We start from the raw sequence: 27411 nt of genomic DNA, 5'->3' as shown, positions 1-27411 counted from the left end.
TATAACCCCATTATCTGCTACGTGGCTGATACCTGTCTTGGCATCAACAGCGGCAACGGTCACGTATGAATAACAATGAGCCATTTTCATGCTACTGTATCCAACGCCAATCTAGAAATTTTATTCTAGTCCTGTCGTTTTCTTCTTTAGACTTCAACTCATACTTTCACCTACGTCTATATTTCCTCTTAGCTGGATCATGTGGATTCCGCCGCACCCTCTAGATATGGCAATTTGGAATAGATAAACGCATTTTTTACATCACACATCGCTCCTAAGACTAGTACTCAGACAAGATTATCCCGGCTCCTATAAGACTTGTCTCTCCTAGCAAGGAAAGGGCTAGGAAGTGATTCTAGATCACAGATGGTCTGGCTGTCCACTTGCCAGTCCTGTGTTATGACGATGCGGTCTGGGAACTGAGGAAGTCGGATGCGTGAGTCCATATCCGACTGTAAATATGTTAGACTGGGCCGCTTTATTTGGCTCTGGTGTACCTGTGGACTGGGTTCATCACGGCAAGCCTTTGACTCCGTATCTTGTATCTGCAGTCCGCTCGATCGCATCCAGAGCATCAACGGTTTAAGCTGTGGCCAGCAGGCTGTGACAATACTCAGGCACTGAATCACGTCTTGTAAGATGGTCATCTCACACATGTCGTATGTTGGGTCGCTGCTTGAAGTGCCGATCTTGATGAAGGTCATCTCAATGGCCGTTGCAATCACCACACTATGTTACGGGAAGATGTCAGCCTCGGTTCAACAGAAGAGACACATAAGTAGAAATTCTTACAGCAGGCGTGGGATAAAGACACCTGCAAAGATGAGGCGTTGCTTCAGCGCGAGTAGATTCAACATAAGAACCATCGCTAGGACAAAAACTAAGAGATCCGTCACAAGATTGAAAGCGCTGATAAAGTATCGCCACTCAACCTAATAATAGTACAAATTATACATGGGTGGTGAGTGGTGGATAAACAAGGGGTTTGGCATACCAAGTTCAAGCAGTGACCACCCCAAATATCCCATGGGCGTGGCAAAGCACATTGGAAAGCAGACCCTAGCATAGAGAGCAATGCCCATATATAGACAAGCGCCTCGACCACTCTACTTAGCCACTTGACTTGCAAGGCAGGAGAAAGGTTTCGAATAAACCAAACAAGGGACAGCTTTGAGAAGAGCAAGCTAGAAACATAGAAGAAGGTTCCACAATATAGCTTCTGGACAATAAGATCAGCGTTAGTCAATGAAAAGGAGGAGAGTACAGGGAAAGCAGCTAGAAATGACAGACCTTCATAATTTGGTCCGACTGGACGCTTGAGACTTGACGATAATGCGTTCCATAGCCGGAGGCAACGGCTAAAGAGACTGTTGTGGTCTGAGCAATACCAAATGCCTGAGCCGAATACAAGGTTTAGTATTATTAGAAGGATCATTGCATAACAGGACGATAAGTAATATACCAGGGATATGATAATGCAATAATCATCAGGTGTCCACCTATGTATAAGTCGATATTTTGTTCCTAGGCGTGTTGAAACAACCAGGATTATAGTAACCAGAAGACACCAGGCGGTGACGTTAACAGGTGCATCTTTGGTTCCGGCTAGAGCCATGGAATGAAAATCAAATGAATCTGACCAGAGTAGCAAAAGCTATGGATTTTGCAGCCGTGGAAAAAGCTGGAAATATATCCTACTTATACGATTCATGGAAGCACGTGGCTTAAAGCGTAACTGGGTTCTGTTAGGAGCGCATACAGAGGACGGAATAGAGAGTCGTTGGCTGTTATCTTCGTTAAGATTCAATCCCCAATGCCCCGAGCAAGGATCTGGGGGATTTCCGACCAAACTCAAAGCACAAATTTACATCGACTGCATACAATGATTCATGAGACCCTTTGTCCCTTTTCCCTTTTCCTAAAACAGAGTGGTCTAAGAATTGTCCCTGGAAAGTCGTCTTGTCTAGAACCAACAATATGTATCTTTTCCATGGTATCCTCACTGATATGCCAAGCCAGGGGCCTGTAACCGCCGAATCACCATTCGAAGGGTAATCGAAAAGACTCGGAAGATACATCTCGCCTCTCTGGTTCACAATGTCGAGCAGGCCTGGATCCGTTCGTAACATGGTACGATCTGTTGAGGTCGGTTTATAGTCGGTGTTTATGGTTCAGGGAATTCCAAATTCTGTCGAACTTATCTGGAGTAGGGTAGGCTGAATTCATGTAACACGTGGATATCCCTTGTGGTGCATTCCAACTATTCTCTCCAACATTCCCTTACTTCCGCGATCGATCTCGTGTTGTTTTTTCTTCTTATATTTCTCGACTTAGCCGACCCTGCTCCCGTATCTCTTTAATCTGTGAATCGTTTTTAAAAATCAGTTGAGAAGATGGAAGCGTACCAGCTGGACAGCGGCAAGATCATCATGATGAAAAGCAGACTGGAGAGTGGACGGCCAGCTCAGGAACGCGAAGATGTGCGACTCCAGCATATAGGGAAGCGGCCTGTTCTCAAGGTACATAGCTCTCATCCCAGGCTCAAGCTCCAATTACTAAAGCCGGACAGCGTAACTTTGGTTTTCTCTCAATCTTTGGCTTTAGTTGCACCATACTAGGCACTTGGGAGGGCATACTTGGGTAAGAGTTTTGCTACTATTTATCAATACTCATAATGCTGACCTCTTTCTAGTACATTCATCAAACCTCTTGAAAAGTCTGTCCCACCTCGATAATTTCAGAGTTATTCTAACAAATACCAGTGGCGGCTCTGGAGGCACGATTTATTCGTTTCTCTTTGCTTGGTTGGGTACTGCTGCTATCTTTGTTGTCCTTTCGGAATTGGTCTCCATGTATCTTGCCCCTCGCTGTCTGTCAATTTGTTGCTGTGAAACTAATTGCAGCCATAGGGCACCAACCGCGGGAGGCCAGTATCACTGGGCTGCCATGCTGGCTCCTGTTGGATGTCATAAATTCCTAAGCTATCTCACTGGTATAACACAACACCTATACAAAGAAGATCCGTTTAATTACTGACTTTGACCATCTCAGGCTGGCTGGCAGTTCTTGGTTGGCAGGCTGGCCTAGCATCCTTCGCCTTCTTGACGGGAACCGCAATCCAAGGTGCAGCGATCTTGGGAAACAGCTACTATAAGGCACTGCCATGGCAGGGCACTTTGATTGTTTGGGCATCTTTGGGCTGTGCACTCGCGGTGAACCTGGTCGGTGGAAAGCTTCTCCCCCGAATTGAGACTGTCACGCTAGTTGTGCACGTTCTCGGGTTCTTTGGCGTGATGATCCCCTTGACGTACATGTCGGACCACAAACCGAAAGAAGAAGTATTCCTGCAGTTCTTGAATACGGGCAATTTTCCCTCTCAGGGTCTCGCCTGGTTTGTCGGGCTAAGCAGTTGTGCTTTTGCCTTTGCCGGCGGGGATTCTGTCATGCATGTAAGCATTTGGCTAGTTCGACAGACACAAAGTGATCGCTAACCAATCCTGACAGATGGCCGAGGAGGTTGAAAATGCATCGGTCGTCATTCCGCGGGCGATGATGCTCAGTGTTTCAATCAATGGTTGTCTTGGCTTGGGCATATTGGTTGCGGTCCTTTTTTGCGTCGGGAACACGGAGGATGCGCTGAACTCTCGTACTGGATATCCGTTCATGGAAATGTTCTACCGAGCGACAAAATCCCAATCTGGGGCTTTGGCGATGTGCTCAATTCTCCTGATGAACTACTGCTGTACGCTGATTGGGGTTCTAGCTGCAGCATCCCGGCAGCTATGGTCTTTCTCTCGCGACCGGGCGGTTCCAGGATGGCAGTGGTGGGGCCAAGTAAGTTCTTGCAATGCCAGGAACATGACACCATCTAACGATGCATCTCATAGGTCTCGGCTTCCCGGCAGCTTCCGCTGAACTCCATCTACCTTACAGCAGTCATTAGTGCAGTACTCGCCCTCATCAACATCGGCTCTTCGGTTGCTCTGGATGACATTCTATCGATGGCCGTATCTGGTCTTTACCTATCCTACTTGATCGTTTTGAGCCTTCTTCTGTACCGCCGAGCGCAGGGGCAGATCTGTCGATCCAACGATAGCGGTGACGAAATCGTTAATGTGCCGGGTTCCAAGCTTGTGTGGGGACCGTTCCACTGCCCGGGGATGTGGGGGACCCTTATCAACTCGCTAGCGGTTTTCTATTGTCTGATTGTCGTTTTCTTTAGTTTTTGGCCTCGCCAAATGCACCCGAGCATGAGAGAGATGAACTGGAGTGCTCTGTCTATCGGGTGCAGTATGCTACTCACGATAGTATACTACTTCGTACGGGCTCGACGTATCTATCAGGGGCCTATTCAGGAGTGTGCGGAGCGCTAAAACTGCGAGGCATGGGGACGCTCGTATAGGCAGGATGACCTGGCCAAAGGCAAATTTGTTTTTGACCACTTTAGTTTGTTCAATGACAAGATACTGTCTGCATGGATATTTGAGATCAGGTTACGGACGATGAGATGTTGAGTGACGCATAGAAAACAAAGATATATATCCAGAATTTATTAATATCTATACTTTCCTTTGATAATGTGGATCGCCCTTTATAATTAGAGTGAATTTCTACTTGGATTATATACACAACACTTGCTGATAGGAATTACCTAATATTAAGACGAGAATAGTGAGAAAAGCATGCTACCAGCTAGAGCAAGACAAGTGCCTATAAAATACCACGGTATTTAGTAATTAAACTTAGCTATAAGAGCTCCATTGAGCATAACAACTATAATGAGTATAAGTACAAAAGGCAGTAGGTAGACTCCACTGGCTAGCGCACTATCATTATACGCGAACTGGAACAGAATCGGCAAGGAACTCCGGACACCACAGCTATATTGTTCCTGGCAGGGCGTTAACACCGAAGAGACCCACTATCAATAGACACCACGCAATGATTGTAACAGCTAGGTCTCTAGGGCGGCTTACGAATCGGTTAGGTATCTGTGACGCATTGGGATAGATAAAGGATCAAGGGAGACTTAGGGTATTATAGGATACATACTATAGGTCAGAGCTAGACTGCGGCATGGTCTTGGTCTTGGTCTTCAACCCAAGATCAAGACCACAACGTTGTGGTTAGCGGTTGGCAAATGAAGACCAAGACCAAGACCGTAAATTTACGGTTAACCAACACCACAGAATGGTTAACCATTAGTTAAGTGCACTAGCATAATTCTCGCTTATTTATCCTATTTCAGCTAATTTATTCAATTTTTATAAATTGTATAATTTGGTGTATTCCCTGTGATATGTTGATATTTTAAACTATTTTTATCCAATTCTTTTCAAAAAAAAATTCTACTATTCCTAACAAATTAAGATCTATATATTACTTAACTTTTAATTGAATGCGACCGGTAGAAAAGAATATAGTCATTTTTTAAAAAAAAAGAATAAAGACAAAAAGAAGTTCCACTTTGAAAACTTCATTCTTCCTCTGTACCCTATCAAAAAAAGATCAACCCTTCTTTATTCAATATTCCTATCAAATATTAGTAGATTTAATTAAAAATAAGAGTTTATTTTAAATTAGAGTCTCTAAAGTCTATCGTTAAAATTTAATCAAATTTAGTAAGATTTGACCAAGAGAATTTAAAAAATGTAGATTTCAAATTTTTGATGTTCTCTATTATCGAGATATATATTTGATTCTATCTACGAAACCTCTCCATTTTCTAGAGATCACTTGTAATTTATCAAAATCTTTTAATATTATTAAATCTTTCAATATTAATTGTAATTTATCTTGAACATAATAAAATATAATAGAATAAATAAATATAACCTAATATTACCTTCATCAATATAGCTAAAAGCGAAGATAAAACAACTGTATTTATGTTTGTTTTGTTTGCAAGACCATGGTTAACCAAGACCGTATGGCGGTTAGTGCCGCAGTCTAGTCAGAGCCGGTAGCAACCGAGAGAACTCCAAGATCTAGATATCAGCCTTCTAAACGGTATTTCAGCGCTCTAGACCCCCCTAGATTTCAAATATATCATCGTTGGTTTGGCCGGCCTTGGTCATCGTCGTAACCTAAATAATGGTCTTAAGGTTTTTATGGATCTGCCTCAGCCACTTGACCCGGGACGAAATCCATTGGCTCCGTCGGGATTCCCCCAACGGTAACCCGACCAGTCAGAATAGAGGAGACTCTAACGCTAATTGAGACTATCTCAGGCAAATTAACCGAACCAAAGCTCAACTAAGATTCGTCCAATAATATAGAGATAAGCCATCTGGCTAGCAAGTTCCACATTTAGAAATCCCACTTTGAACAGGACTGAGATCGCCTCCATCTGGCCTTTTCTATCTATACTAAGCAATGAAATGTCGACTATTCTTCTGACTTATATCTGCCCTGCAGTGCTCCCTACAGTGGTAGGAAGAAATCATTTTTCGATATAGGTGGATATTGTGATCTCATATTCTAAAACCTTGGTTTAAATGCCTTGGTTTAAATAACGGGCTACGTAATAGTACCAAAAAACTCTATATCCGAGCCAGACTTTGCCGCGAGCTATAATTTAATTTCTACATATAACACCTTATTCAATATAGCCTTGACCTCGCAGATATAGTATATATATTGTAGTGGGGAAGTGCTTCCCCTTTACTACGGCTTATGTCATGTTGTTGTTCTGCCATATAACTAGCTTACCGCCCTGTGATATGGCTTATAATATCATCCTTTTCTCTTCTATCTACCCTGATGGGACCTTCAGGTTGCGTCCTTTCCTCCGTGTAGATATCATTTGGTGTGTGGTTTGTTAGGCTGGATCGACCCGTGTACCTTGAGTGCACTGCCTTGAGCGTCTCCCCACTTTAATGTGTATTCTGTTCTGGATGAGGTCTAGAGCCCTACTGTGGGGATTCTTGTTCTCCCCGATCTCCCCGGCACGCCCCCACAGCAGATGAAACCTTGGAATAGAGTCCAATTGTACATAGTAAGACCACGCAAGATTTGAATCACGCAAATGAGTCCTCAATGACACCAAAACGTCTAGATCCAGAGATAAAGAGCTTGTAATGTCAACAAAGCCAAGGTCTTTATATAATTAGTCCAGGTAGACAGGGTTATGCATTGAAATATATAGTATCGTCCTTGCTTCGCAATGCCACCTTAGCTGTAGCTTAAGCCACTATACCAGCCACCTACACTAGTTTCAATTATGTTCTTAAGTTCACCAATAAATTTGAATGTGAATCCATGATCTGTATAAAAAAGAATATTCTAGAACTCTATACGGGGAATAGCAACCAATCAGATAACATTAGAGGTCAGGTTTATATCATCTCTCAACAAAGTAGTGTCAAATCCAGTTTTAGCCTATAATTAAATTGTAGAGAATTTCTCATGTTAGAGTTTGTTAAAGGTACAGAAATATTCGAAATCGCCTTCCATTTTTTTCACAAGAAACTACTCGGGCCTTGCCACTAGTCCAATTCTGGATCTAGTCATACTGCTTTGAGATATGATGTGGGGCTTAACTACAATTTCAATAGCTGCAATTGGATCGGTTTATGTTACCCACCTACTAGATTAAATGTGTCTGTGCAAATGATGGAAGCCAATTTCGAATATTGCTGTAAAACAAATTTCTTCGAAGAAAGCGGTGACCCGCACGAGCACACTTCAAAATTATTTTCCGACCCTTAAGTTATAGTACATGTAGACAAGCACGCAGTAAGACAGGAGTAAAAAAAAACAACTCTACTTTGCGGCAGTATATACCACATGAACGTAGTCCTAGATCCAAGAGGATACATATATTTTATCCAGCTGAAACTCTTTTAATACCGAAGTTGAGCAGCCTGCTAAACGCGTCAGTATTATAGTGTAAGGATAAGATGCTTTTATTATCTGATAGATAAGTCCTCGCTGCCGAAGAACCTGCGTAGTCACCTATAGTGATTGGCTTATCGGTTCCGCATGGAGTAATCGGTCGCTACACACTTTGGATGCCCCCTCCTGCAACGAAGCTGCGATTGCTCCTATCACCGATTCACGTTGATGAGGTTTCAAGCCAGAGCGTTTTGTTAAGGACTTTTTTATCCGGTTCCGTCTCAGCTTGCGCAGGATATGATATTTCTTTCCTCAGAGTGATTTGATGCTTCGATCTATCCCATATTGTCTTTCATAGGCTGTACGAGCTCTTTCTAAGACATACCCCGGTTCTGAATCTAGCTAGGGAAGAAGGTTCTTCTTTTCCCATTTGGACCAGCCTGTAGAGCTGCGAGGTGACATTACTGTAAGACAACAGATGTGATGACGGTTTTAATAGGGGAAGTGGCAACGACGTTAATGTTAAAGGAGTATATATGGTGAGTCTTTATGACCATGAGCAGCTTCACACTACGTCTCGGCCAAGCATAAATTTGTTGAAAAGAAAAGTTGGCTTAACCAAGCGTTAGTAGGTTGCGCTGTTGCGACGAGGATTGTTTGTGTAGTATTGACCTATATGTAACACTTCTAGCGAGTCAAATCCATGGATCTATGCCTGTTGATATCCAGTGAAAAAAAAACTACATACCTAATGTTGAAGTGGTGACAATAATGATTCAACAGATCCATGGCTTGCTAGACAGTGGGAATCGAAGAAAATAAAAACACAAAACAGAGTTCAATTCTACCAAGGTTCAAAGATACACGCACTGTTGTTGCCACCGCTGGGTTTCACAAGAGTGGTGAGATCTTTTACAATCCAATCTTGAATACAATCAGTGAATAGCGACCTTCGTACCCTATAGGCCTAGACCGCTCCTGATCATAACCAAACAGGTATATAAGCGAAAGAAGGATTCCTTTTGTATAAAAACCACACTGTATCCAGCACTTTACTATAAAAGTATTCCCTTACACCATTAAATTTACCCAGTGCTAAAAGCTAAAATGGGGGCTACTCAGAAACCTTACGCGAAAGGACGAGAGAAGGAATTTCATGAAAGGCTGCAACGTGCTCTGTCGTCTCCATCCTTCAAATTGGACAAGTTGACTATGTCTGCTGAGCCCGCAGAAGGTGATACCACGGAGGATGAGGAGATTTTGCAGGAAGAGGGTGAGCCCTCTGGGGCCGAGCTATATGATGACGTGGAGGATGCAATTTGCGATCGTGCCCCTCAAATGAAGGCTATGAGACCACCCCATGGGAGAACATTAAATGCACAAGCCCCGACGGATCTCTCAAAGAACCGGAGCATTGTGGCTTTTAGATGTATTGCAGAGTAAGTAGGAGTCTACATGTCAGAGCCCAATTTTGAGAAAGACCTGCTCACACAATCTAGGCTTGACAAGCGAGTGAAGTAAGACCGGCCCTTTCTACTTCTCCCTTTCATCGCACTCCAAAGCAAGACCTAATGGCTGATGACTTTACAGGTCTCTACAAAGGTCTTTCGATCAGCAATTTGACATAAACAAGACCATACAAAGCGACCTAGATGAAGCGCTTGGCCGCCTAGCTGATATGGAGCCTAGTTTGGCAACCCTCGAAAGAAGAGAGGAAGTTTCTGGAGAGACTCGGCGGACTGGACGGATGTTGCGTTCGCAACAGTGATCTGAAAGATCGTACATGGATGCTTGGAGCATTGGTTGTGAGTCCGGTCAATCCGCTGAGCCGAAGACCCTTGTGTACTCTATCAGGTTCAATAATGAGAATCACGGGTGCGAGCTTGGATCAAATCATGGGTCATGTATTATATACACTGAAGGATTGTGTGAATTATATGATAAGGTATATCAAGAGTATAGTCCATTTAAGATAAGATGAAAGCCATAGTACAGTATAACAGGGGCATTATAGTCATTATTATTTTATAGCTCCATTAGATTTGTTAGTATGCTTATTCCAAGCCCCAGCGGAGAACTCAGTGCTTGGCTGAGATAAGCAGGCTAAATCGCCCTCGTCGAAGACTACCTAGGAATGGATTTTACTATAATTTATTCAGTAAATAGATAATTTATGCCCGCTCACGGTTCTAGAACAACGTCCCTTGTGCGGATCATAGAAGCCAATTTCGAATTTAACTATTCCTTGGCACGTGATAGCTGGTTCCCTTGCTATGCCGGTCTCGTTGTCTGTTATAAGGAATCTTTAGCTGAATGCTACTATACTGTAGAAACCCCGTTGTACTGATCCACTATCTAGCCGCCTAAAAATGATTCGGATAGGAATCCCTGATCAGCTTGTACTTGAATCTTGCGTTTCATTGAGCAAATTGGGGATCCATAGGGGTGGCCATAACCTAGAACACTCTGGGTCTGTACTATTACACTGAGGAGGCTAAGATGTGGTATCTGTATGACTCACGCTACCCATTCACCAAGCGGGACATCAGTCAGCACGAGGATCTACAACACGCTTTATAAAAAAATCATTCTTGGCAAAGTCTCTTCGCAAATCTGATAAACCAATAACATTTTGAATAATTTTGTTGGTATCCACCCAAAGCTCAGCACACTTCACGCCACAGATTCATACAAATTGGTTGATGCTGGAGGCTGTTCCATGGGAAACGGGAGATCACCCGATGATGGGAGTTCTGGAAGGGTATTGTGGCCATGAGTGCTCAGTGGGTCGGCCTCGGCCCATCCCCCATGGATGACTCCGGAGCCGGGCAAATAAGACGCGAGAGCTTTGTTCTCGAATACATCCGCCCCATTTCCAAATCGAGTAGTCATCGACATCATCTCACAGCGCACTTGATGCAGAAATGGTTGAATATCGTGCCAGGAGATTTGGCCCTGCATCATCCCATGGGCTGAATCTATCTGCTGCTGCAATTGGCTGACTTTATTTTCAAGTCTATCAACCTCAGATTGTGCCTTTTCCGCTGCTGCAACCATCTCCTGGAGCTTGGATGCTGTTTCAACCTCTTGACTGGCAATTTGCTGTAGCTCCTTGGAGTGCTGAGTGCGCTGATCCTCCATTTGTGCAACCATTTCATCGAATTCCCGGCCTACGATACCGATGATCTGGAAGCACTTGCGGTGACTTGGATCGGAGCGATCTGGACAACTACCTTTCGTCACACGGTGTGTCTTGAGGATAGTTAGCACAAGAGCATTACATATACCATAAACGGTGCCGCTGTGTTAGTGTATTGATTGTGAATGTATTGAATAATGAAATTACCCACTTGCCTGGTGTGAACGGGCGTTGGATTTGTCCTTGAGAGGACTTTGGGGCCTCAATGAAGGGTTATACATATAACTCTTCGGATTCTTTGTCATGATGGCCTTTCACTTCAGCGATGATTGAGTATACAGTAGAAACAGAGATTTAAAGAATTTTATGGTAGATAGACGGGGTGCTTGTCTTTAAAGGACAGCCTGGGTTGACGAACTTGTAGTTGCCCCTGCCAAGTATCGATCTGGGAACCAGGTTATCTAACATGCTAGCGCTGGAACAAAAAGACACCGCTGCCCATTTATGGTAACCATGCGGGGTGAGTGATTGACTGATCCGCAAAGAATGTACTTTCAGTTTACCTGGTGCTTGAATACTGCCAAGAAACTGCGCTGTCGCTGGATTCCCTAGTTCAACCGCGCAATTTCATTCCGCGTGGATCACCCAATTCAGAGAAACAGAGGCCTTCACACAGGCCTACAGTGATTCCTGTACCGATTCCTTGGCAAAACGATCGGTGGTACTCCAGGAAGACTCGTGTTCGAGGGTCCAGATTTCTCTAGTCAATTTTTCACCCTCTCGGCCTGTGGTGTAAACTTTGGAACGACTTGATAATGAAATACAGTCTCACCGGTTTAAAACTATGTTGCATAGAAGTTAAAAAGTCCCCTCTGCATATCCGATAACAGGGTTTGGGAAAGGGGAAGTTTTCCATGGATCGAAGGCGATATCACCAGTTTCAATTGGGCCGATAATAACCAATTCTGCGAAAACCAGGGACGTTGCTCTGCAGGCGTAGGATCGATTATTTGGAATCTTCAAAAGGCTAGAAAGTCTTTCCACTCAAAATTAGTCGTTTGGATCTACGGTGGTGGCGGTTGACATTGTACTGTACATACAGTCATTCTCGAAATCACCTTGACCAGTGTACTCTTCAACTCTCTTTCTCGGCCCTACTGCCAAGGCCTTAGCTTCTATTATTCATTGAGCCTACCCCATGAAGTTGCGGTCCGGTGTGATCTCCCCGAGCTTGCACGGCGATATTTAAACTGCGGGGCCCCTCAGCTTGATGCGTCTAGCCCAATAGATGTTCTGCGCTAAAGTCTTGGCTGCGGGGCCAAGAAAGATAATCGAAGAGTGTACTAGTCAAGCCAATTTCGAGAACGACTGTACTTCGGTGGATGATAGTGTGGAAATTGGTAAGCCTTAACATACTACAGTATCAACATCAACATAGGCCAATTTCCGCTTTACGTTGAAAGTCGACTATACTGGACGGACTTAATCAAACTCATCCGTACAAGTTATATTGATAATTGTCAGTTATCTGGCGCCAGTCATACGAAATTGAATATATAAGCAGTTTACTTCTGGCTTCCAGCCACCAGTAGAAATAGTAGGGCCGAAGATGTACGCTTGAGAGAACATGATCTCAAATCTGGCCGGTTTTCACAATCCAGAAGACATTACATGGCAGAAGGTCTTCAACGATTCTCCATTCGAAAAAGAATGGTACAGTCTAACTTTTCGGGATGGTCCAACCATAGACTGATTACTGCCGATCCAGACACTTGTCAACACACTAAACCATACCAAAGCGTCGCAAAGGACATCAATCCAGAATCTATTTTTTGATGCTTCGCAAAACATAGGCCATATTCAGCCAGAATATCCACAGTAAAATCCATGGGTCTTGAAACTCAGATATGCTTATCGACAGAGACGCCTTCTTAGCCCAATATGTACTGCAGCGTTATAATCTGCTGTGTGATTGCCAGGTACTCCTTGGCGATTGTAACATGGATCATGATGGGTTATTTGTCATGCTGTACCAACTCCAGTCTAGAGTATACTCTATCGACTAAAGCCATCACCGGAAGTCAATGAATGTACGGTGAAACAGTCCCACTATCAGGACCAGGCTTAACGGGACCATTAAGCCTTCGGTTTCCAAATTGTGGTTCAAACGTAGGCTATTGAGCCACGTGCAAGGCCATGGATAACAAGCCTGCTACACTTTCATTAGTACAGTATATCCGATCCCCGCAATGTAAACACTTGATTTATATTTTATTTCTTTATCATCTGAAATGGATACCACAATAGCTAGTCTTCCCCCTCAGGTAGGCGCAATCCTGATGGACAATATTGAGATTGTTGAAATTGTGTCCATGTTTTCAATCGGCGCATACAACGCTCTTGAGATAGCATTTGTGACATTCGACAAGTTCAAGCGTCACCGCAGCCTGTACTTCTGGAGCATGCAGGTCGCATCCTGGGGGATCCTGGTACATGCTCTGCCCGCCATGGCCCGGCTTATATCTCAAGCATCTAACCTTGCAACGTCAGTTCCGTTCATGATCGGATGGTATGCCATGGTCACAGGCCAGGCTGTCGTGCTCTACTCGCGCCTGAACCTGGTGGTGCAGCATCAAGTTACCCAGCGATGTGTGCTCTGGATGATCATCGTCAATGCCTGCGCTCTCCATATCCCCATGACTGTCCTGTTTTTTGGCCTCAACAGCGGGGACAGACGCTTCGCTACCCCGGCTGCCATCTTTGATCGCATTCAATCGACTTTCTTCAGTGCGCAAGATCTGATCATTTGCGGGATCTACATCCGAGAAGCAGTGCAATCCATGAAGCTGCTACTTGCGACTCGCGAACAAGAAGCTCGGCGAGTCATCAATCATCTAGTCTGGATTACGACGGTGATTGTGGTGCTGAACGTCCTGCTTCTTATCACCGAGTACAGAATGCACTATATTCAAGTCAGCTTCAAGACGGTAGTATATAGCATTAAGCTGAAGCTGGAGTTCAGCGTCCTCAATCGTCTTTGCCATCTAGTGCAGCCTCAGCCATTCGTTTTCCAAGAAGACCTCGAGTTACGTGGTGGGTCTGGTGGTGAGAATCTACGGCCTATACTTTCACAACCATCAGCCCCCTCAGAGACTGAGGAGGTCTGTCAGGGATCGAAACCGACCGGTCCTGCTGGTGAGTGGAGCCAGCATGTTTCTCGTGAGACATGTGAGATGACAGGACATGCCGGGGCGTATCTAAAGTGCGGTTCGACTCCGACTCCGCACAGTATGGAGCCAAGGACATCTCCGAACAGCTCGTCGGGAAATCTGCGCATCTTGGAGTTGACTTTGCCAGAATTTTCACCAAAGATCGAAATTTGGGAACCGAGTCGGGGGTAAATGGCTTAGGCTCGAGCTTATGTGGTCTCAAGGGCGATTCCGCGGGAAATCGTTTCACGCAGTGTTGCTACAGCAGGTCCACACAATAGCAATTTAGTTGTTATTAGCGGGCTGAGTGGGTCCGACTGTTGGGCGTTGATGTCTATCTCACGCTTAAATGGAATGGGTGACCACGCTTTGCCACAGAAGCCCAGCGCGGAACCAACATCGAGGATCAAGTCCGGACGTAATTGTCCGCACAAAAATCGATGGGTATGGTAAATTCTAGATCAGAACTTCGCCGGGTTTAATCGATACAGTATTTGCCCGGCCATATAAAATTTTATCTGATAATGACGCTACTGTGTGTCCTGAAATCAGTTGACGATTAAATGTCTGTAATTAAATATCTGTAGAGGATCATCTTTTGTAGTCTTAACAAAGTAGAAAGCTTTGTAGGTAAAATAGCCTATTTTATGACTTGAATGCCTGTTCTCCTTTGGTCTGATTCTTCTAGTCCTCTTTTAGCAAGGCTCCATCTCTACTGTGAACGAACTCAACTAATGGATATATTGCATTGATTGGAAATACTGAGGAAAATGCACTTTGGCAATAAATCAGCCATTTTTCAAGTTATTAATGAGCGATCTCAACTTTAGATATATGGTGAAACATCAAAATAACATATCGGGGCTTTCAATTCATTAGTATTCTAAGTCTCAACGGTATAAGCGGCCCCCAATTACTACTCCAGTCCTCAGCGCCGTGGATAGAGTGATGCAAAGGCATCTGGAGACTGACGTTGAGGGATAATTTGACAAAAATTTGAGGCTCACAGGGTAATCATCGCACTTCTCGCATACATCTGGTCTGGAACAAGCATATAAAACCTACATTCCTAGCTTCCTCGTCCCTATGGCTACTACTATTCTGACAATGGCCGTACGCGTTCGTAAGCCTGTCCATCAGCGGCCTCAGCTCGGTCCTCACATGGCTATGCGACTCCCTGAGTTTACCTCCTCACCACCAAAATATATTAAGCGCCGTGACAGCCATGGTATTGGAAATGCTTACGCTGACTCCTCTACCGCGTCCGGCTTGGGCAAACACAAAATGACCCTTCGACTAAGGATCCGCGGCTTAACACAGGGGCGGGAAAACCTTTCACTCCAAAAATATCCTTATACACCCAGTGGATGCCCTCCCAGTCAGAGACGCCAGCGAAAGTGTGCGATGCCTCACCAAGGGGCAACTAGGCTGAGTTGGATCCGACGACTGCGCCCAAATTCCCGGCGTTGTTTCCTGCTGGAGCATCACTTGAGCACGACGTGAGGCAAGCAGCGCCATTCTGGGGGCATACCAATTGCACCAATAATTTGCACTGAAAATTTCAGTCGGAGGATACGAAAGTGTGAGACTTTCAGATGATGGCACTGGTGGAATGTGGGGCGTGAAATCCAAGACTTGTTATGTGCCATTGTGAATTTAATAAGAGAGAACGTGTTCCAGAAACTGAGAGTCTTAAGATATATAGTAGGGGGAAATCATCACTGACATATTCTTGTACTGGGTTGTTCTTTAATGTCTCGGTAGTCCTGGCCGGGTGGGAAGGGTCGGAGAATTATATTAAGGTAGATTTAATTAGTCTTAGTCTTTGATAAGTTGTCTTTGATAAGTTGTCTTTTATCCAGTGACTAAGTAGGATGAATAGATTGACGATCTCTTTTCTTCCATCCGATATTACAAAGTGTGTAGAGTCCTTCCGCTTTCGCTGCTTCTTATCCTGCGAATCACCTCATCACTCACCAGGAACTGTAGGAGTGAAGCGCCAATGAAAGTGACCAACAGCTGTATCTAGTCAGTGTCAGCGCCATCACATTAGAGGTCGAAGCGGGAAGTTACCTCTAGTTCAATCATCCATGACTTCCTCACCATACCAATAGCAGCAATGGCTAGCAGAAGAGCTGCCATAAGGAGGATCGAGCATAAGATAAACGTCAATCTTCTTTTCATACTCAATGTCTCCCCCAGGATCCATAAATACCATATAGCCACCCAGAGATAATCAACGAAAACTGTCACTAGCCCAACCTGGTATATTGTGTTCCACACCAGTGCCCCGATGAATGCAATTGCTACTTTCGCGAATGTGGATAGGACGGTCCAGGAGATGAACATAATCAAAGCCACTTGCGGCAGGAATGGATTGCGCTTCTGTTGCAAAATCACACGTAGTAGCTTTGGCATAGTCAGCGGACTAGTATACAGTCGATCAAATGGAAACGCCTTGGGCTTACAGCTTGGAGCGACGGATTAACCGAGGTCGTCCAGAGCCAGATCTCAATCCAGAGCCCGGACTGCCCGCTCCACAGGGAGGCACTTAGTACCAAGAATGAAACGCAATTTGAAATATAAAATACCAGCTCCAGGCGACTGACCGACCACTGTAGCCTAAACCAGCAGTGCACGATCAATCGCGCAATATTGATCAATAGTAGCAAGGTGACTAAAGATGACTGAACTGTATGGGTGGAGGATATAGGGAACATCAGCTGGTCTGTCCTGAGTTGACAATCATTTTCTCATCGCGAGATAGTGGCCATTATATATCAATTCAAGGGCGGGAAGATACAATTTACCTAAGCTATGAGGTCTATATTCTCGGGTTTCAAATAGAGGCAAATAGGTAAGATCTAATATCCTTTCTATGGGGCTCCCAGGAACTATACGCTCCTGGGAGCCCTTTTTTATAGCTTAGCCTGAAGCATGCTCGGACGTGTGGCAAATACTACAATGTAGCAAGAAGCATCGGCTAGTGGACCCATAAATAAACAAACTATATTCTGGGCTATATTGACAAGAACATGGTGATAGGATAGATGTGTTCACTTTCTTGTCTTTGCTGAAATAGAAAATCTCGGTAGTTTGGAAGCGGTATACTGCGCAGTCGAACGTTTGTTCTTTCCACCTTTGAATACAAGCCTGGCCTGATCTTCATAGCTATTTATCTTTTTCTAAGTCGGTACGTAATCTTATACTGACACAGTATCGGGTGATTTCGTTACATTTTTTATTATGATATATCCACAATGTCTATACAAACTAAATGTAAGAGTGGTGTTCCCGAGCACAAAGGATAACTAGCTTACATTTGTCACGCTACGTGGAGCAGAGGCAAAGGTCAGTAAAAGCTGTATATGGTCTACTACTCAACCAAAGAATTCTGATTCATTTAAGTGATTACCCATGACCATTCCATCCACCATTTCCTGCTTCGCATCATTACCGAGGCCCGATATGAGTATAGACAAGGATCCATGGTGTTGATCTCTTAGCCACATAATCAAATTCGACCATGCTGATTCCAGCTACTTGATGTGAGATTCAAAGTCTAGACTGCTCACTTAGCCCTTTCCCTAGGAGTTGTAGCTAGCAAAAGCCTGTAAAACGGCTTTCGAGTAGGTCACCAGACTATACGTCATGACCATATGCGCTCCGTGCAGGCTGAGATACCACTTTGAAATACCAACTGCTCGCTCGAAAGATCGAAGAAGCAGAATGGCTACGCCAAAAGCATTTGTCACAAGGAACCAAAGGAAGGCAGTTGGTAATAACGATGCCGTCGGCGCCGGCTGCGCGAGTGCGTGTATTGTTGGCACCGAGCATAACAGCACGAGAGCTGTCATGTATCCGGGATACCGGATCGACTCGGTATCTCCTTGGTCCCCGGATATGGTGCTCGGTAACATCCTCTCGACAACCACCAGAGTCAATGCCGACGTGTAGCCCAGCTGCAAGAAGGGCTGCTTTGGAAACAAGAAGACAACGGTAGGCAACGCAGCCGCCCATATGAGAAATAGACCACTCTGGCAGATCGACCTTTCGTATCCCACCAGATCTCGGCCACCCAACGCGCTGAGGGTGTAATGGAATTCAACCCCTAGATACCAGATTATAAGGCATAAGCTGAATGCGGTCACCGCAATCGCATCAGTGATCATCTCCTGGGTTGTAGGGAATTGGAACAGGAGGAATTGAGCAAAGAAAATGACAAAGTAGCAGAAACCAAATGCACTGATAACAGCACCAATGGCGCAGTCGCGGAGGTCGCGTGGACTGGATGATGGCATTGTTCCAGAAAGTAATGACATGCTCTGCATTCTCTTGACTGTCATCCTAGGGATTCCGCAGCCATTATATAGCCTATAAGAACTGGCTCATCACTGCCAAGACGAATGTCACAACTGCTTGTTGATCAACGGCTGCGAGTCACTATTCACTAACAACGTTGGAGGCGTCCAACGGAGCGTGGTGAATACCTAAACTTATCATGTTGGTTCACCGTTTTGGAGGACGGCTCCGATGCACACCAAGAATCCACCCCACAGACTCCACCGCACTCCACCTTCTTCATACGTGGTCAAATTTTGCTGAATGCTGCTCTTCTACTGTACTTCGATCTAGTCCTCAGTTCCCCTCATGGATGATAATTTGCGGATCGTTCGACAAATTGGAGAACAGCAAGCTCACAACTCCTATCTTCGTGATTGTTACACGTTGCTCAAAGCTACTCAAGATCTGACGGAAAAGACAGCCGAAGACCTCCACAAACTCTACAGATCCCTTGATACGAGACCGGGATACACTGTTCACGAAATCATCCGGAAATTTCAAAATAATGTCTTGAGCCTCATTGAGAAGGCTTGTGAGTCCCAAGCCGCTTGTGAGGAGCTATGTCAGTTGGACATGTCCTATTCAGCGCGTGTAGTCTTCGAGCCGATACGAAGGATGTATACCGAGGCAGATGTGACTTTGGATGGACAAAAGACTACGGGACCTTATGATTGTACCTAGTAGCAGTCCCACTGGCCGATTCCACTCTTGTATCAACGAGAGCTTCCACTACGGGTTATGGGCGCTCATGGCACCTTACATACAGCTCCAACGACGGCAACGGCCTTTGGTACACTATATTTCCCACTTGTAATTCACTGTGCCAGAAATCAAAGTGTTTCAATAATATTCGCATTTATAGTGGAATTATTGATCACTTAACTATTAGTCTACATTTCGATCTTTGTAAGCCATTTGGTAGCATAGCACGTCCATACCGGGCTGGCATCTTAAGCTAGAGACCAGCTATTGCGGTAGCAGATATCTAATTTGGCTTGAACGCATATTAAAACAAAAGAATGACCCAAATCAACGAGGCTACAAAGGAAAATAAGACCGCCAGCCATGCCACTGCGAACATTTGCCCTCCAAGGGAGGCTCGAATTCCCACTTCGCCCAGGATGCGTTTAATCCCGAAAGCCAGAAGTCCATATCTCACACTGACCGAGATTGTGGCGGCCGTGATCAACAGTGACGAGAGCTGGAAGGTTAGCAAATTCCCCGGTGGCCGGAGTCAATGAACACATACCGTGCAAAGGATGATAAACACGGTTCTGCCGTGAGAAAATCTCAGATTCCAGCCCCCTAGCGCAACCGCCAACATGGTCGTAGTAAAGCCAGCAATGTAAAGCCCAATGCCAGCTTGGACTAGGCCACGGTATCCGGATATGCCTTTTTGATCCAAGCTAGGAAGAAGTCCACCAAGGCTTGCCGACGTAGAGTCCAGTATCGCCGGAAGGTTGAACGAGAATGAGGCACGTGGGTGCGAACAAACGGCATCTGCGCGACCCCGGAACTTGCAGTATCCCAGTAAGCCCACGGAGTAGTACTGATACAAACTGGCTTTTATCTCATGAACTTCGGCATTAACCTTTTCTTGAGCCGCTGATATGCTCTGTGAGGAAACCTCGCTTATATCGTCGCGTAGGTTGGATGTGGCAGCGGTCAAAACCTTGCTATCGCTGTCGCCAATATTGGCAATATCTGGATTGCGTACTCCAAACGAATCGCGAGTCGCTAAATCTGGGAGGGTCGGGAAGTTCGTCATATCGACCTAGTCACTGTTCATTATTGCCAGAGTACGTGTATTAGTGGAGCCCAACCTACCTTAAGGAAGTAAAGGCCGCGGGGGAGAGGTCGAGGAGCAGCCAACAAAGACAAGACACAGACAAACCAAGACGGCTATGCTGAGGGAAATAACCACAGCAGAGAGCGTCTTATCTAGCCTGCCTTTCATCGAGAAACTCATGATTACTCGGTTACAACGCTTCACTTAGTGCAGAAGTGGGAGGAACAAATCAAGAGACAAGAACTAGAAATTTCGAGCATGGCGCGAGGCGAGTAGTTTATAGGGTAATCGTGGATAAGGCAGAGGTGAGCAGGGATGACCGCAAGTTATCAAATTAAAGACACCTTCTCCTTTAAGTTCCATATGCCTATCACCACTATGATCCTCACAAAAACGGAGGGCAGAGCATTGAATGATGGAATATGCGGGCAGCAGGAAACTCCTGGCCTCAGATTGTGCAGGTTCGGGTCAGAAATTAAAGCTGTTTTCACCAGTAAGGATCGTTGGCATCTGTGAACCAAATCTATAGTCTAGTTATGCGAAGGCAGCTGATCGAAAGTGCTATAAAGACCAAGGCAGACATAATTTGACGATCTGCAACTGCAGAGCGACGACGCTCGACGACTCCGGCTCAATGTCTCCCGTACGGCAGTCTCAGGTGGACGAAAAGGAGCGTAGGCTGTTCTTGTACGGCCGGCGTCATTTTCAGATCTCTGCCAAGGTGCATCTGTCAGACGTGACCTTTGAACAGGGATTTCGAAGCCGAATGGACAATCAGAGAAGTATCCGGCGATCAAAAAAACTTATGGAGATTCAGGGATGCCAGCGTCTTATGCGAAAAAATCATCTCCCGGTTATCATGTCCAGGAATGACTGGCGGAATCGCGTGGTGGTGGACCACAGCCAGGAGGACATGCCTTACTTGACTGTCGTCGGAGACTACCAACTGCATGCTCTGGATCATCGAAATCTGATAGCGGCGGCCTGTCAGTGGCTGGATATCGATGACCAGTGGTGGATTGCCGATATCTATGTGACAAATGATGGTAAGTGCACGAGTGGCCGTGAAGGAGAATCACCAAGCTTCCTAGACGACTAAACCTCTCTATAGACGTTGCCAATGCCGATTCCACAGCCCTCCATCACGAGTTCATCCAGTCCATGACGGAAAACTTTACTAATGACAATCGTCCGCCTGATGGCCTGATCTATGAGAGGATCAACTACTATGAGGGCTTCCTTGACGGCCCTCAAGATCGCTTGGCCGCCGACAACTGGTATGCGGTGCTGCAAGTGGTTGTCGGAAGCAGGAAAAGAAAATACCTCGAGCGCTTTTTCAAGATCGAAAAATTACATCTAAGTCTGAATTCTCTGCTTGTCATCGGAGGCCTATGGGAAGACATGCGCATCGGGGTCTTGCATAAAGTCACGGCCATGTGCTGTGATGAGGTAGGTCAACTCCCCTGGCCCAATTCCGTTTCAGTCCGGCTCACTCGAACTTATCTCCAGGCAGTTTCCTGCTATTGGCAAACAATCCTCACAACCTTCAACCGACTGGTCATGGGTAGACGCGAATTGTTATCGCGGATAGATGGAGTCTCAGTCAATCTCATCCAGTCTCGTGCCCCCAAGGTCTCCGACCAAGATTTACGATTTTTACAATCGAAGATGGATGACGGTCAGCTGTTCCGTCATTTCCCAGATGACATTCGCTATGAGTTGTGGGAGCAGCTGCAAGACATTGACTACCCCATCCCAACCCTAAAGACCTTTTTCAAGGACCGGATCTATCTCGAGGTCGCGCAAAGTGTCATGAAACAACTTGTGCCACCGCCAGTATGGGATAAAAGGCTCACTATTGACGAGGGTATATGCCAAATGTTTGATACTGCCGTGTCAATTCCCCATTCCTTGGGAGCTCATTACCTAAGAGAGGATCTTCTAGAATTTTGGCGTTTTAGCTTCCAGTATGGGTTTGAAATGACCGAGCATCAGCGTCTGAAAGGAACCGAGGGACATGATGTCCGCAACTCATCCAGTCTGATTAGACACCGGCCGACGACGCTCAGCGAATCAGACCTTTGGCGGCACTTGTATGCCAAATTGAGATCCAGGGGGTTTCGACTCCTGGAAGCCGGATATCCCGTGGAGCCTGAACCCGAGCTACCTCCTCTCATCCCGTGTGACTACCCGGAAGAAACCACCGAGGAAATTGAAGTCGAAAAGCGATGCGGAAAGCCATTTTCGAACACCGTCGAGGCGGACCGGTTCGCGCTGTCGGCCGAATCGCTGCAGCAAACATCGGAAGCAACACGGGTCACCGCTGGTTTTCTTCGAAAGTGGGTTTTCCGGGCTTTCTTCGGCTATTTGATGGAGAACACAGCCGTGACCAGTTAGACCACCGGCCTTATGAGTTGGCCAGATGGATATCCAATTTCTACGGTCGTGTTAAAATGGTTGCATCGTTCTTAATCAAAATACTTTGTAGGGGTAAATAGGAGTGTTTTACACCCTTCTTTCTTAATACTATTCGGCAGCTATGTATTTGTTAGATTTTACAATAAATCTTAAGCTTCTATCTAGGTGTATAGTATTAGTATTCCTGGTAATTCCATATTTTTATTTTATCCTAATTAGAAGCATAAGTGGCTCTTACTAGACATCAATTTCATATTCTTCGCGATATACAGTATTATCATTGAAAGTATATTAGTTACTAAGAAACCTATTTGTAATAATATGTTTTTTAATAAACAAACGAGAGATGAAAGTAGATGAACATACTTTAGCAGATCCGATTTAACAGCTCCTCTTGCAACGATGCAACCATTGTTAGAATGCCGTATCTCAAATTTTTGTCGACGACTCGATTGAGAATCGTGACACCTCGATAGTTGGGTGAACCTTAGCGACTAAGAAAGACGTATTTCCCGGCGCAGTCCCATTGGAAGACTTCCAGAACCTTGATAAAGCCCAACGGTGCACAAGCATCAGAATGGCAAAGGCGAGAATTCCGCCTATTACACTAATAAGTATCACTTCAACGCCTTGTCTAGACATCGTAGTCGACATGTTGGTGCCATCAAACATGACCCCTGACCTGGATGTCCCTGGAATGGACGAGTCGGCCGTGCCAGCGCCGCCAGTAGTTGGATTTTGAAGCAACGCTGAAGTAAGCGTTGAGACCATGTGATATTGTGAAATGGCTTGAGATGTTTCTGAGTCCCTTTTGATGCTATCGGGTATTGGAAGAGATATCTTGTCTTTCTCCATATCACTGCCTGAGCCTCTTAGTTCAGGGTGCTTCTGCTTGGTGGTGTAGAGCGGGATAGTGGAACCCAGTGGCGGACTTGTGGACTGTTGTACTGTATGAGAAGCCGTTCCTCGCAAATCTGATCCTGTCTCATTGCTGCGTGTCTGTGAGATTGACATGACCTGGCTCGTCTGAAGCGGCGTTATAGGATTAGTACTCTCCTCGATCACTTCGGAAGTTCCAGCTGCTACTGCGTAAGGAGGAGTCGGATCTCCTAGTGAGGTCCGAGTGCTCTCTGTACGATGGTCGTCGATTATCATAGCCTGACCCACAATGGGCTCGCTCATAGAAATGGAGATATCTAGGGAGATCGAGGCGGTCGCCGAAGCAGATAATTCGCTGGTAAGCCAAGGGGGTGCAGTAGACAGCACTGCAGGCTGCTCTGAGCTATATGTGGGATGGTGGGTGCCCAGTATGAAATGAGATGTATGCAAGGCCACGAGGCTTGATGGGAAAAAAGATCCGCATGATTGGGAGACTGAGTATCTGTCAAGACGTTTCATGAGAGTGGACATCATTGCGAGTGAGATACACATGAGGGATTGTAGGTTGTATGTTCCAAGCGTACTCCGTCCAGGACTGTTGATCTCCTGCAGGTATACCGGTCTCATCGCAATCTTAGCTACCGGAATAAGCTTCCCCAATCTCAGCACCGTATTAGAGACCTTTGATAGTTCAGGTCCCCTAAGCCTTGAGGTCAGTGCCGCGAAGACAGATATTCTCCGATGACCTAAAGAACATTGAAGTTCGGTGAGAGACTGACTGGGTGTTTCCTGCTTCCTGGTATTCCATCCTCACATTTTTGGAAGTAAGCCCGCTGTTGATGGTTGGTAGGCTGTGTGGAAGCAGAGGTTGCCGTTAGTAAATCACCGCTCACCTCACGTCGTGTAGAATAGCGAGTATACTACATTTATTTGAGGCGTCTGACCCAAAGCTCCCTTTTTGCACCTTCGAATCCATCCGCAGTTTCCTTCCTAGTTAGTGTTGACAGGGAACGGTGGCTTATGTTTGAGTGCTGGTGAACTTCATTTGAACGAAAGTCGTAAGGGGAAAGCTATAGAGCTATTAATTGAAATTTCCCATGCTCAATGAAATGTTCTTAGATAAACCCTTGGCTCAATGGCTCATCAGCTGAGCCGGGTCAAGCGGGAGCAGCTTCGAAAGCGCCTCGTCAACATCCAGCGCCGCCACCACGAATTTTGGGTTCTGTATGGTATCAAAATCTGGCTCGACATGGAACTCCCTGATGGACGACTGTTTGGCTACCACTCGCACCCCCACCTCCCATTGCCGGCTGCGGATAAAATGGTAGGCAATCAGACTCTCTATCATTAGAATGAGCGCTGATCTCCGAAAGGATAAGAAGCGTGTAGTCATGCGAACTCCCCACGATTATGGATCGACTGCTTATATGCGTACCGTCAAACCAAAGCGCCCCGCCCACAATCCAGGCCATAAGCGCAATATCTGGGAAGAACTAGCACAATACCTGGAAAGTGCAGAAGCAGAAGTTGACATCGTCGAATCATGTTGAGTAGCAACTCGTGCTCCGCTAGTCTTAGAATCGATATTTAGCAGGAGGAATAGACGATCGATTATACATAGTATATGGATCTTTAGTATCATGTATATTTTCAACAGCCTGATACTGCCAGAATATCTTCCTCTATATCTAATTTTACATTAACTATATTGAGCATAAGCAGGGTTGAATTATAAAATAATAGGAGTGTTACCAATTAATAAAGTATATAACCACCTGCTTCTGAGCTTTATATAGCTGACACTGGCTGACATGTCTATGGTTTAAAACAGAAGGGAAAAAGTAAATCACCCACAATCCATCAGGATGCTCGAAATGCAGTTGAACTCAATAAGATTAATTTGCAGTGTATATATGGCAGGTTTCGGCCCCTCGTACGCATACCTCACGGCAACCAATTAAAAGCGCATCATCTTAAAAGACGATCATTTGAGTGGAAACTGAAAGGGAACTTCAGTCTAGAACAGGCCTAAGTGCCCCGTCAAGACCAAGCTATCTTCAAAGTTTAGGAAGTGTCGAGGGACGTCGACGATGGCGGTGGGTTCTACCGTGTCTCGCGCTCCGATCGAAAGATACTATCAGAATACGTTATAATGCTTCCTGTGTTGCCAGGGCGCGATACAATACCTTGGTAATTGCTCTCGACTCCGCCGGGTCTCGTACCTTGAAGAGGCTGGGGCAGAGTTGCCTGTTAACTTTAGCGAGAGAGCATAATGTCTGAGCAAGTGGACTTACTTCTGACTTTGTGGAAAGCATTGCTGTCTTGAGTGGTAAAGAGGTCTGGGGATTAGTTGAATTAACCATCGTAACACGACAACGAATCGAACATACCACAGTGACCACGATGGCCATGGCACTCAAAATCAGCAAGGCAAGAATCATGATGATCCGGTTGCCTTGAGACAGACGATAGATGACATGCTGTCGTCTTTTTATATTTTCTGGGAATTCTATCGGATCAGATGAATTCCATCGGATCATATTGATCAAGTTGGGATCGCTCGGGGTGAAACAGTCAAATTAATCTAGATCACATAAGTTGAGGACCTTTGTTCAGCAGTCAGAGTTTAGGGGGGCCATTGTCATCTCACACGCCTCATATTATAGAGTAACTACTGATGAATTTTATCAACGCTAGTATACTTTTTGTCCATCAGCCGTATGAAACATAGGATGGTGAAAAACAATATAGGTACCATTGACAAACGATAGATAAGAATATGTACAACTGTTTATATGTCGTCTCTGTTGCGTTCCTAAGGTTCTTCCCATTTCTTCGATATGATTGCTTCCTACCCAGCGTGTACCTTTACAGGATATATAATACCAGCTTAAACTATTCTCTGTGGCTTAATATGAAATGGTACTAGAAAATATTACTTACGACTGAGCACAAAGTGACTGATAGTCCCCAAAGGCTTATTATTGAAACTATCATAGAATACTAAAAGTGCTTCCGCCTTTTTGAGACCACAAAAAGGGGCTCAAGTTAAAAAGAGGTTATTTGCCAAACTGTCATATGAGGTATGACTTATCGTAAACTATCGCAAGAGAACTAACTAAATACCAATCCCCTAGGCACCCGTTATATATCGTTTCCTCAATACTCTCATAACTTAATGCTCACAACCAACGGGTATTTGCTTTCGGACTATTAGGTACATCCCATTTTTGTTTCCACTCGCATTCTGCCTGGTTCTCTTCCGCACGAGACTTATCCACCGCCAGTCGGAGTGACACAATGGAACGGATTAAGCGTGGATCTTGTGGACCTGCTCCTGACTGGAAATGGTATCGCAGAGCCAGACTGTGCATCAAATCCATGGTAGACACCACAAGATAGTGTAAGTTTCGGAAGCAGTCGCGGTAAAAGTCATTTTCGAAACGTTGTTGCTCGAGCTGACGCAACAATGTTCGTTTTGCCCCGGCAAGTGGCTGCGTTGGTTGCTGCTTGGACATGTGGAGACGTGACCGGGTCAGCTCCAGGGCCATCGTACAGCCCCCTGCCATAGCAATTTGGTGATCAAGCGGGGTGATCTCTGGAATGGATATTTGGATCGGTAAGGGGGAAAGCATAATTGGCGGCTGATCATACTGAGCGGTATCAGGAGATCTACTGTAGACGCTTGAGGTATCATCACGATTTGCAGCAGCGATAGGTTTGCGAAGGGGTTTCATGGTATAGAAGACAACCTGGTGGATTATTTGACCCGAATCACAGTGAGAGGGAGCTTTGGC

The 27411-nt window shown here is 45.3% G+C and overlaps 10 protein-coding genes across 10 annotated transcripts; 5 read left to right on the top strand and 5 right to left on the bottom strand.

Annotated features, from left to right (window-relative positions):
* Nucleotides 1-13266: 13266 nt before the first annotated feature.
* Nucleotides 13267-14376, top strand: N7483_002550 (uncharacterized protein; the record flags this gene model as incomplete). Its single annotated transcript, XM_057085987.1, has 1 exon — nt 13267-14376. The coding sequence occupies one exon, from the start codon at nt 13267-13269 to the stop codon at nt 14374-14376; it is 1110 nt and encodes a 369-aa protein (XP_056952136.1).
* Nucleotides 14377-15270: 894 nt separating this feature from the next.
* Nucleotides 15271-15687, top strand: N7483_002549 (uncharacterized protein; the record flags this gene model as incomplete). The annotated part of the gene is made up of 1 exon (XM_057085986.1): nt 15271-15687. The coding sequence occupies one exon, from the start codon at nt 15271-15273 to the stop codon at nt 15685-15687; it is 417 nt and encodes a 138-aa protein (XP_056952135.1).
* Nucleotides 15688-17771: 2084 nt separating this feature from the next.
* N7483_002548 (uncharacterized protein) lies at nt 17772-18485 on the bottom strand (the record flags this gene model as incomplete). The annotated part of the gene is made up of 1 exon (XM_057085985.1): nt 17772-18485. The coding sequence occupies one exon, from the start codon at nt 18483-18485 to the stop codon at nt 17772-17774; it is 714 nt and encodes a 237-aa protein (XP_056952134.1).
* A 349-nt stretch (nt 18486-18834) lies between these two features.
* N7483_002547 (uncharacterized protein) lies at nt 18835-19209 on the top strand (the record flags this gene model as incomplete). Its single annotated transcript, XM_057085984.1, has 1 exon — nt 18835-19209. One exon carries the CDS (start codon nt 18835-18837, stop codon nt 19207-19209), a length of 375 nt encoding a protein of 124 aa, XP_056952133.1.
* Nucleotides 19210-19534: 325 nt separating this feature from the next.
* Nucleotides 19535-20296, bottom strand: N7483_002546 (SUR7/PalI family protein; the record flags this gene model as incomplete). Its single annotated transcript, XM_057085983.1, has 2 exons — nt 19535-19729; nt 19778-20296. 2 exons carry the CDS (start codon nt 20294-20296, stop codon nt 19535-19537), a joined length of 714 nt encoding a protein of 237 aa, XP_056952132.1.
* A 655-nt stretch (nt 20297-20951) lies between these two features.
* On the top strand, nt 20952-22714 carry N7483_002545 (uncharacterized protein; the record flags this gene model as incomplete). Its single annotated transcript, XM_057085982.1, has 3 exons — nt 20952-21363; nt 21429-21766; nt 21827-22714. 3 exons carry the CDS (start codon nt 20952-20954, stop codon nt 22712-22714), a joined length of 1638 nt encoding a protein of 545 aa, XP_056952131.1.
* A 450-nt stretch (nt 22715-23164) lies between these two features.
* On the bottom strand, nt 23165-23917 carry N7483_002544 (uncharacterized protein; the record flags this gene model as incomplete). Its single annotated transcript, XM_057085981.1, has 1 exon — nt 23165-23917. One exon carries the CDS (start codon nt 23915-23917, stop codon nt 23165-23167), a length of 753 nt encoding a protein of 250 aa, XP_056952130.1.
* Nucleotides 23918-24749: 832 nt separating this feature from the next.
* Nucleotides 24750-25164, top strand: N7483_002543 (uncharacterized protein; the record flags this gene model as incomplete). The annotated part of the gene is made up of 2 exons (XM_057085980.1): nt 24750-24938; nt 24988-25164. The coding sequence occupies 2 exons, from the start codon at nt 24750-24752 to the stop codon at nt 25162-25164; spliced, it is 366 nt and encodes a 121-aa protein (XP_056952129.1).
* A 553-nt stretch (nt 25165-25717) lies between these two features.
* N7483_002542 (uncharacterized protein) lies at nt 25718-26055 on the bottom strand (the record flags this gene model as incomplete). Its single annotated transcript, XM_057085979.1, has 3 exons — nt 25718-25861; nt 25909-25953; nt 26005-26055. 3 exons carry the CDS (start codon nt 26053-26055, stop codon nt 25718-25720), a joined length of 240 nt encoding a protein of 79 aa, XP_056952128.1.
* A 741-nt stretch (nt 26056-26796) lies between these two features.
* Nucleotides 26797-27351, bottom strand: N7483_002541 (uncharacterized protein; the record flags this gene model as incomplete). The annotated part of the gene is made up of 1 exon (XM_057085978.1): nt 26797-27351. One exon carries the CDS (start codon nt 27349-27351, stop codon nt 26797-26799), a length of 555 nt encoding a protein of 184 aa, XP_056952127.1.
* Nucleotides 27352-27411: the final 60 nt, after the last annotated feature.

Source organism: Penicillium malachiteum (genome assembly GCF_028827825.1).
Source record: "Penicillium malachiteum strain IBT 17515 chromosome Unknown utg000001l:1.0-8184562.0:1.0-8186909.0, whole genome shotgun sequence".
In the NCBI taxonomy this organism is placed as follows: Eukaryota; Fungi; Ascomycota; class Eurotiomycetes; order Eurotiales; family Aspergillaceae; genus Penicillium; species Penicillium malachiteum.
Note: the sequence above shows the minus strand (reverse complement) of the source record. Positions and strands in the feature narration are given on the sequence as shown.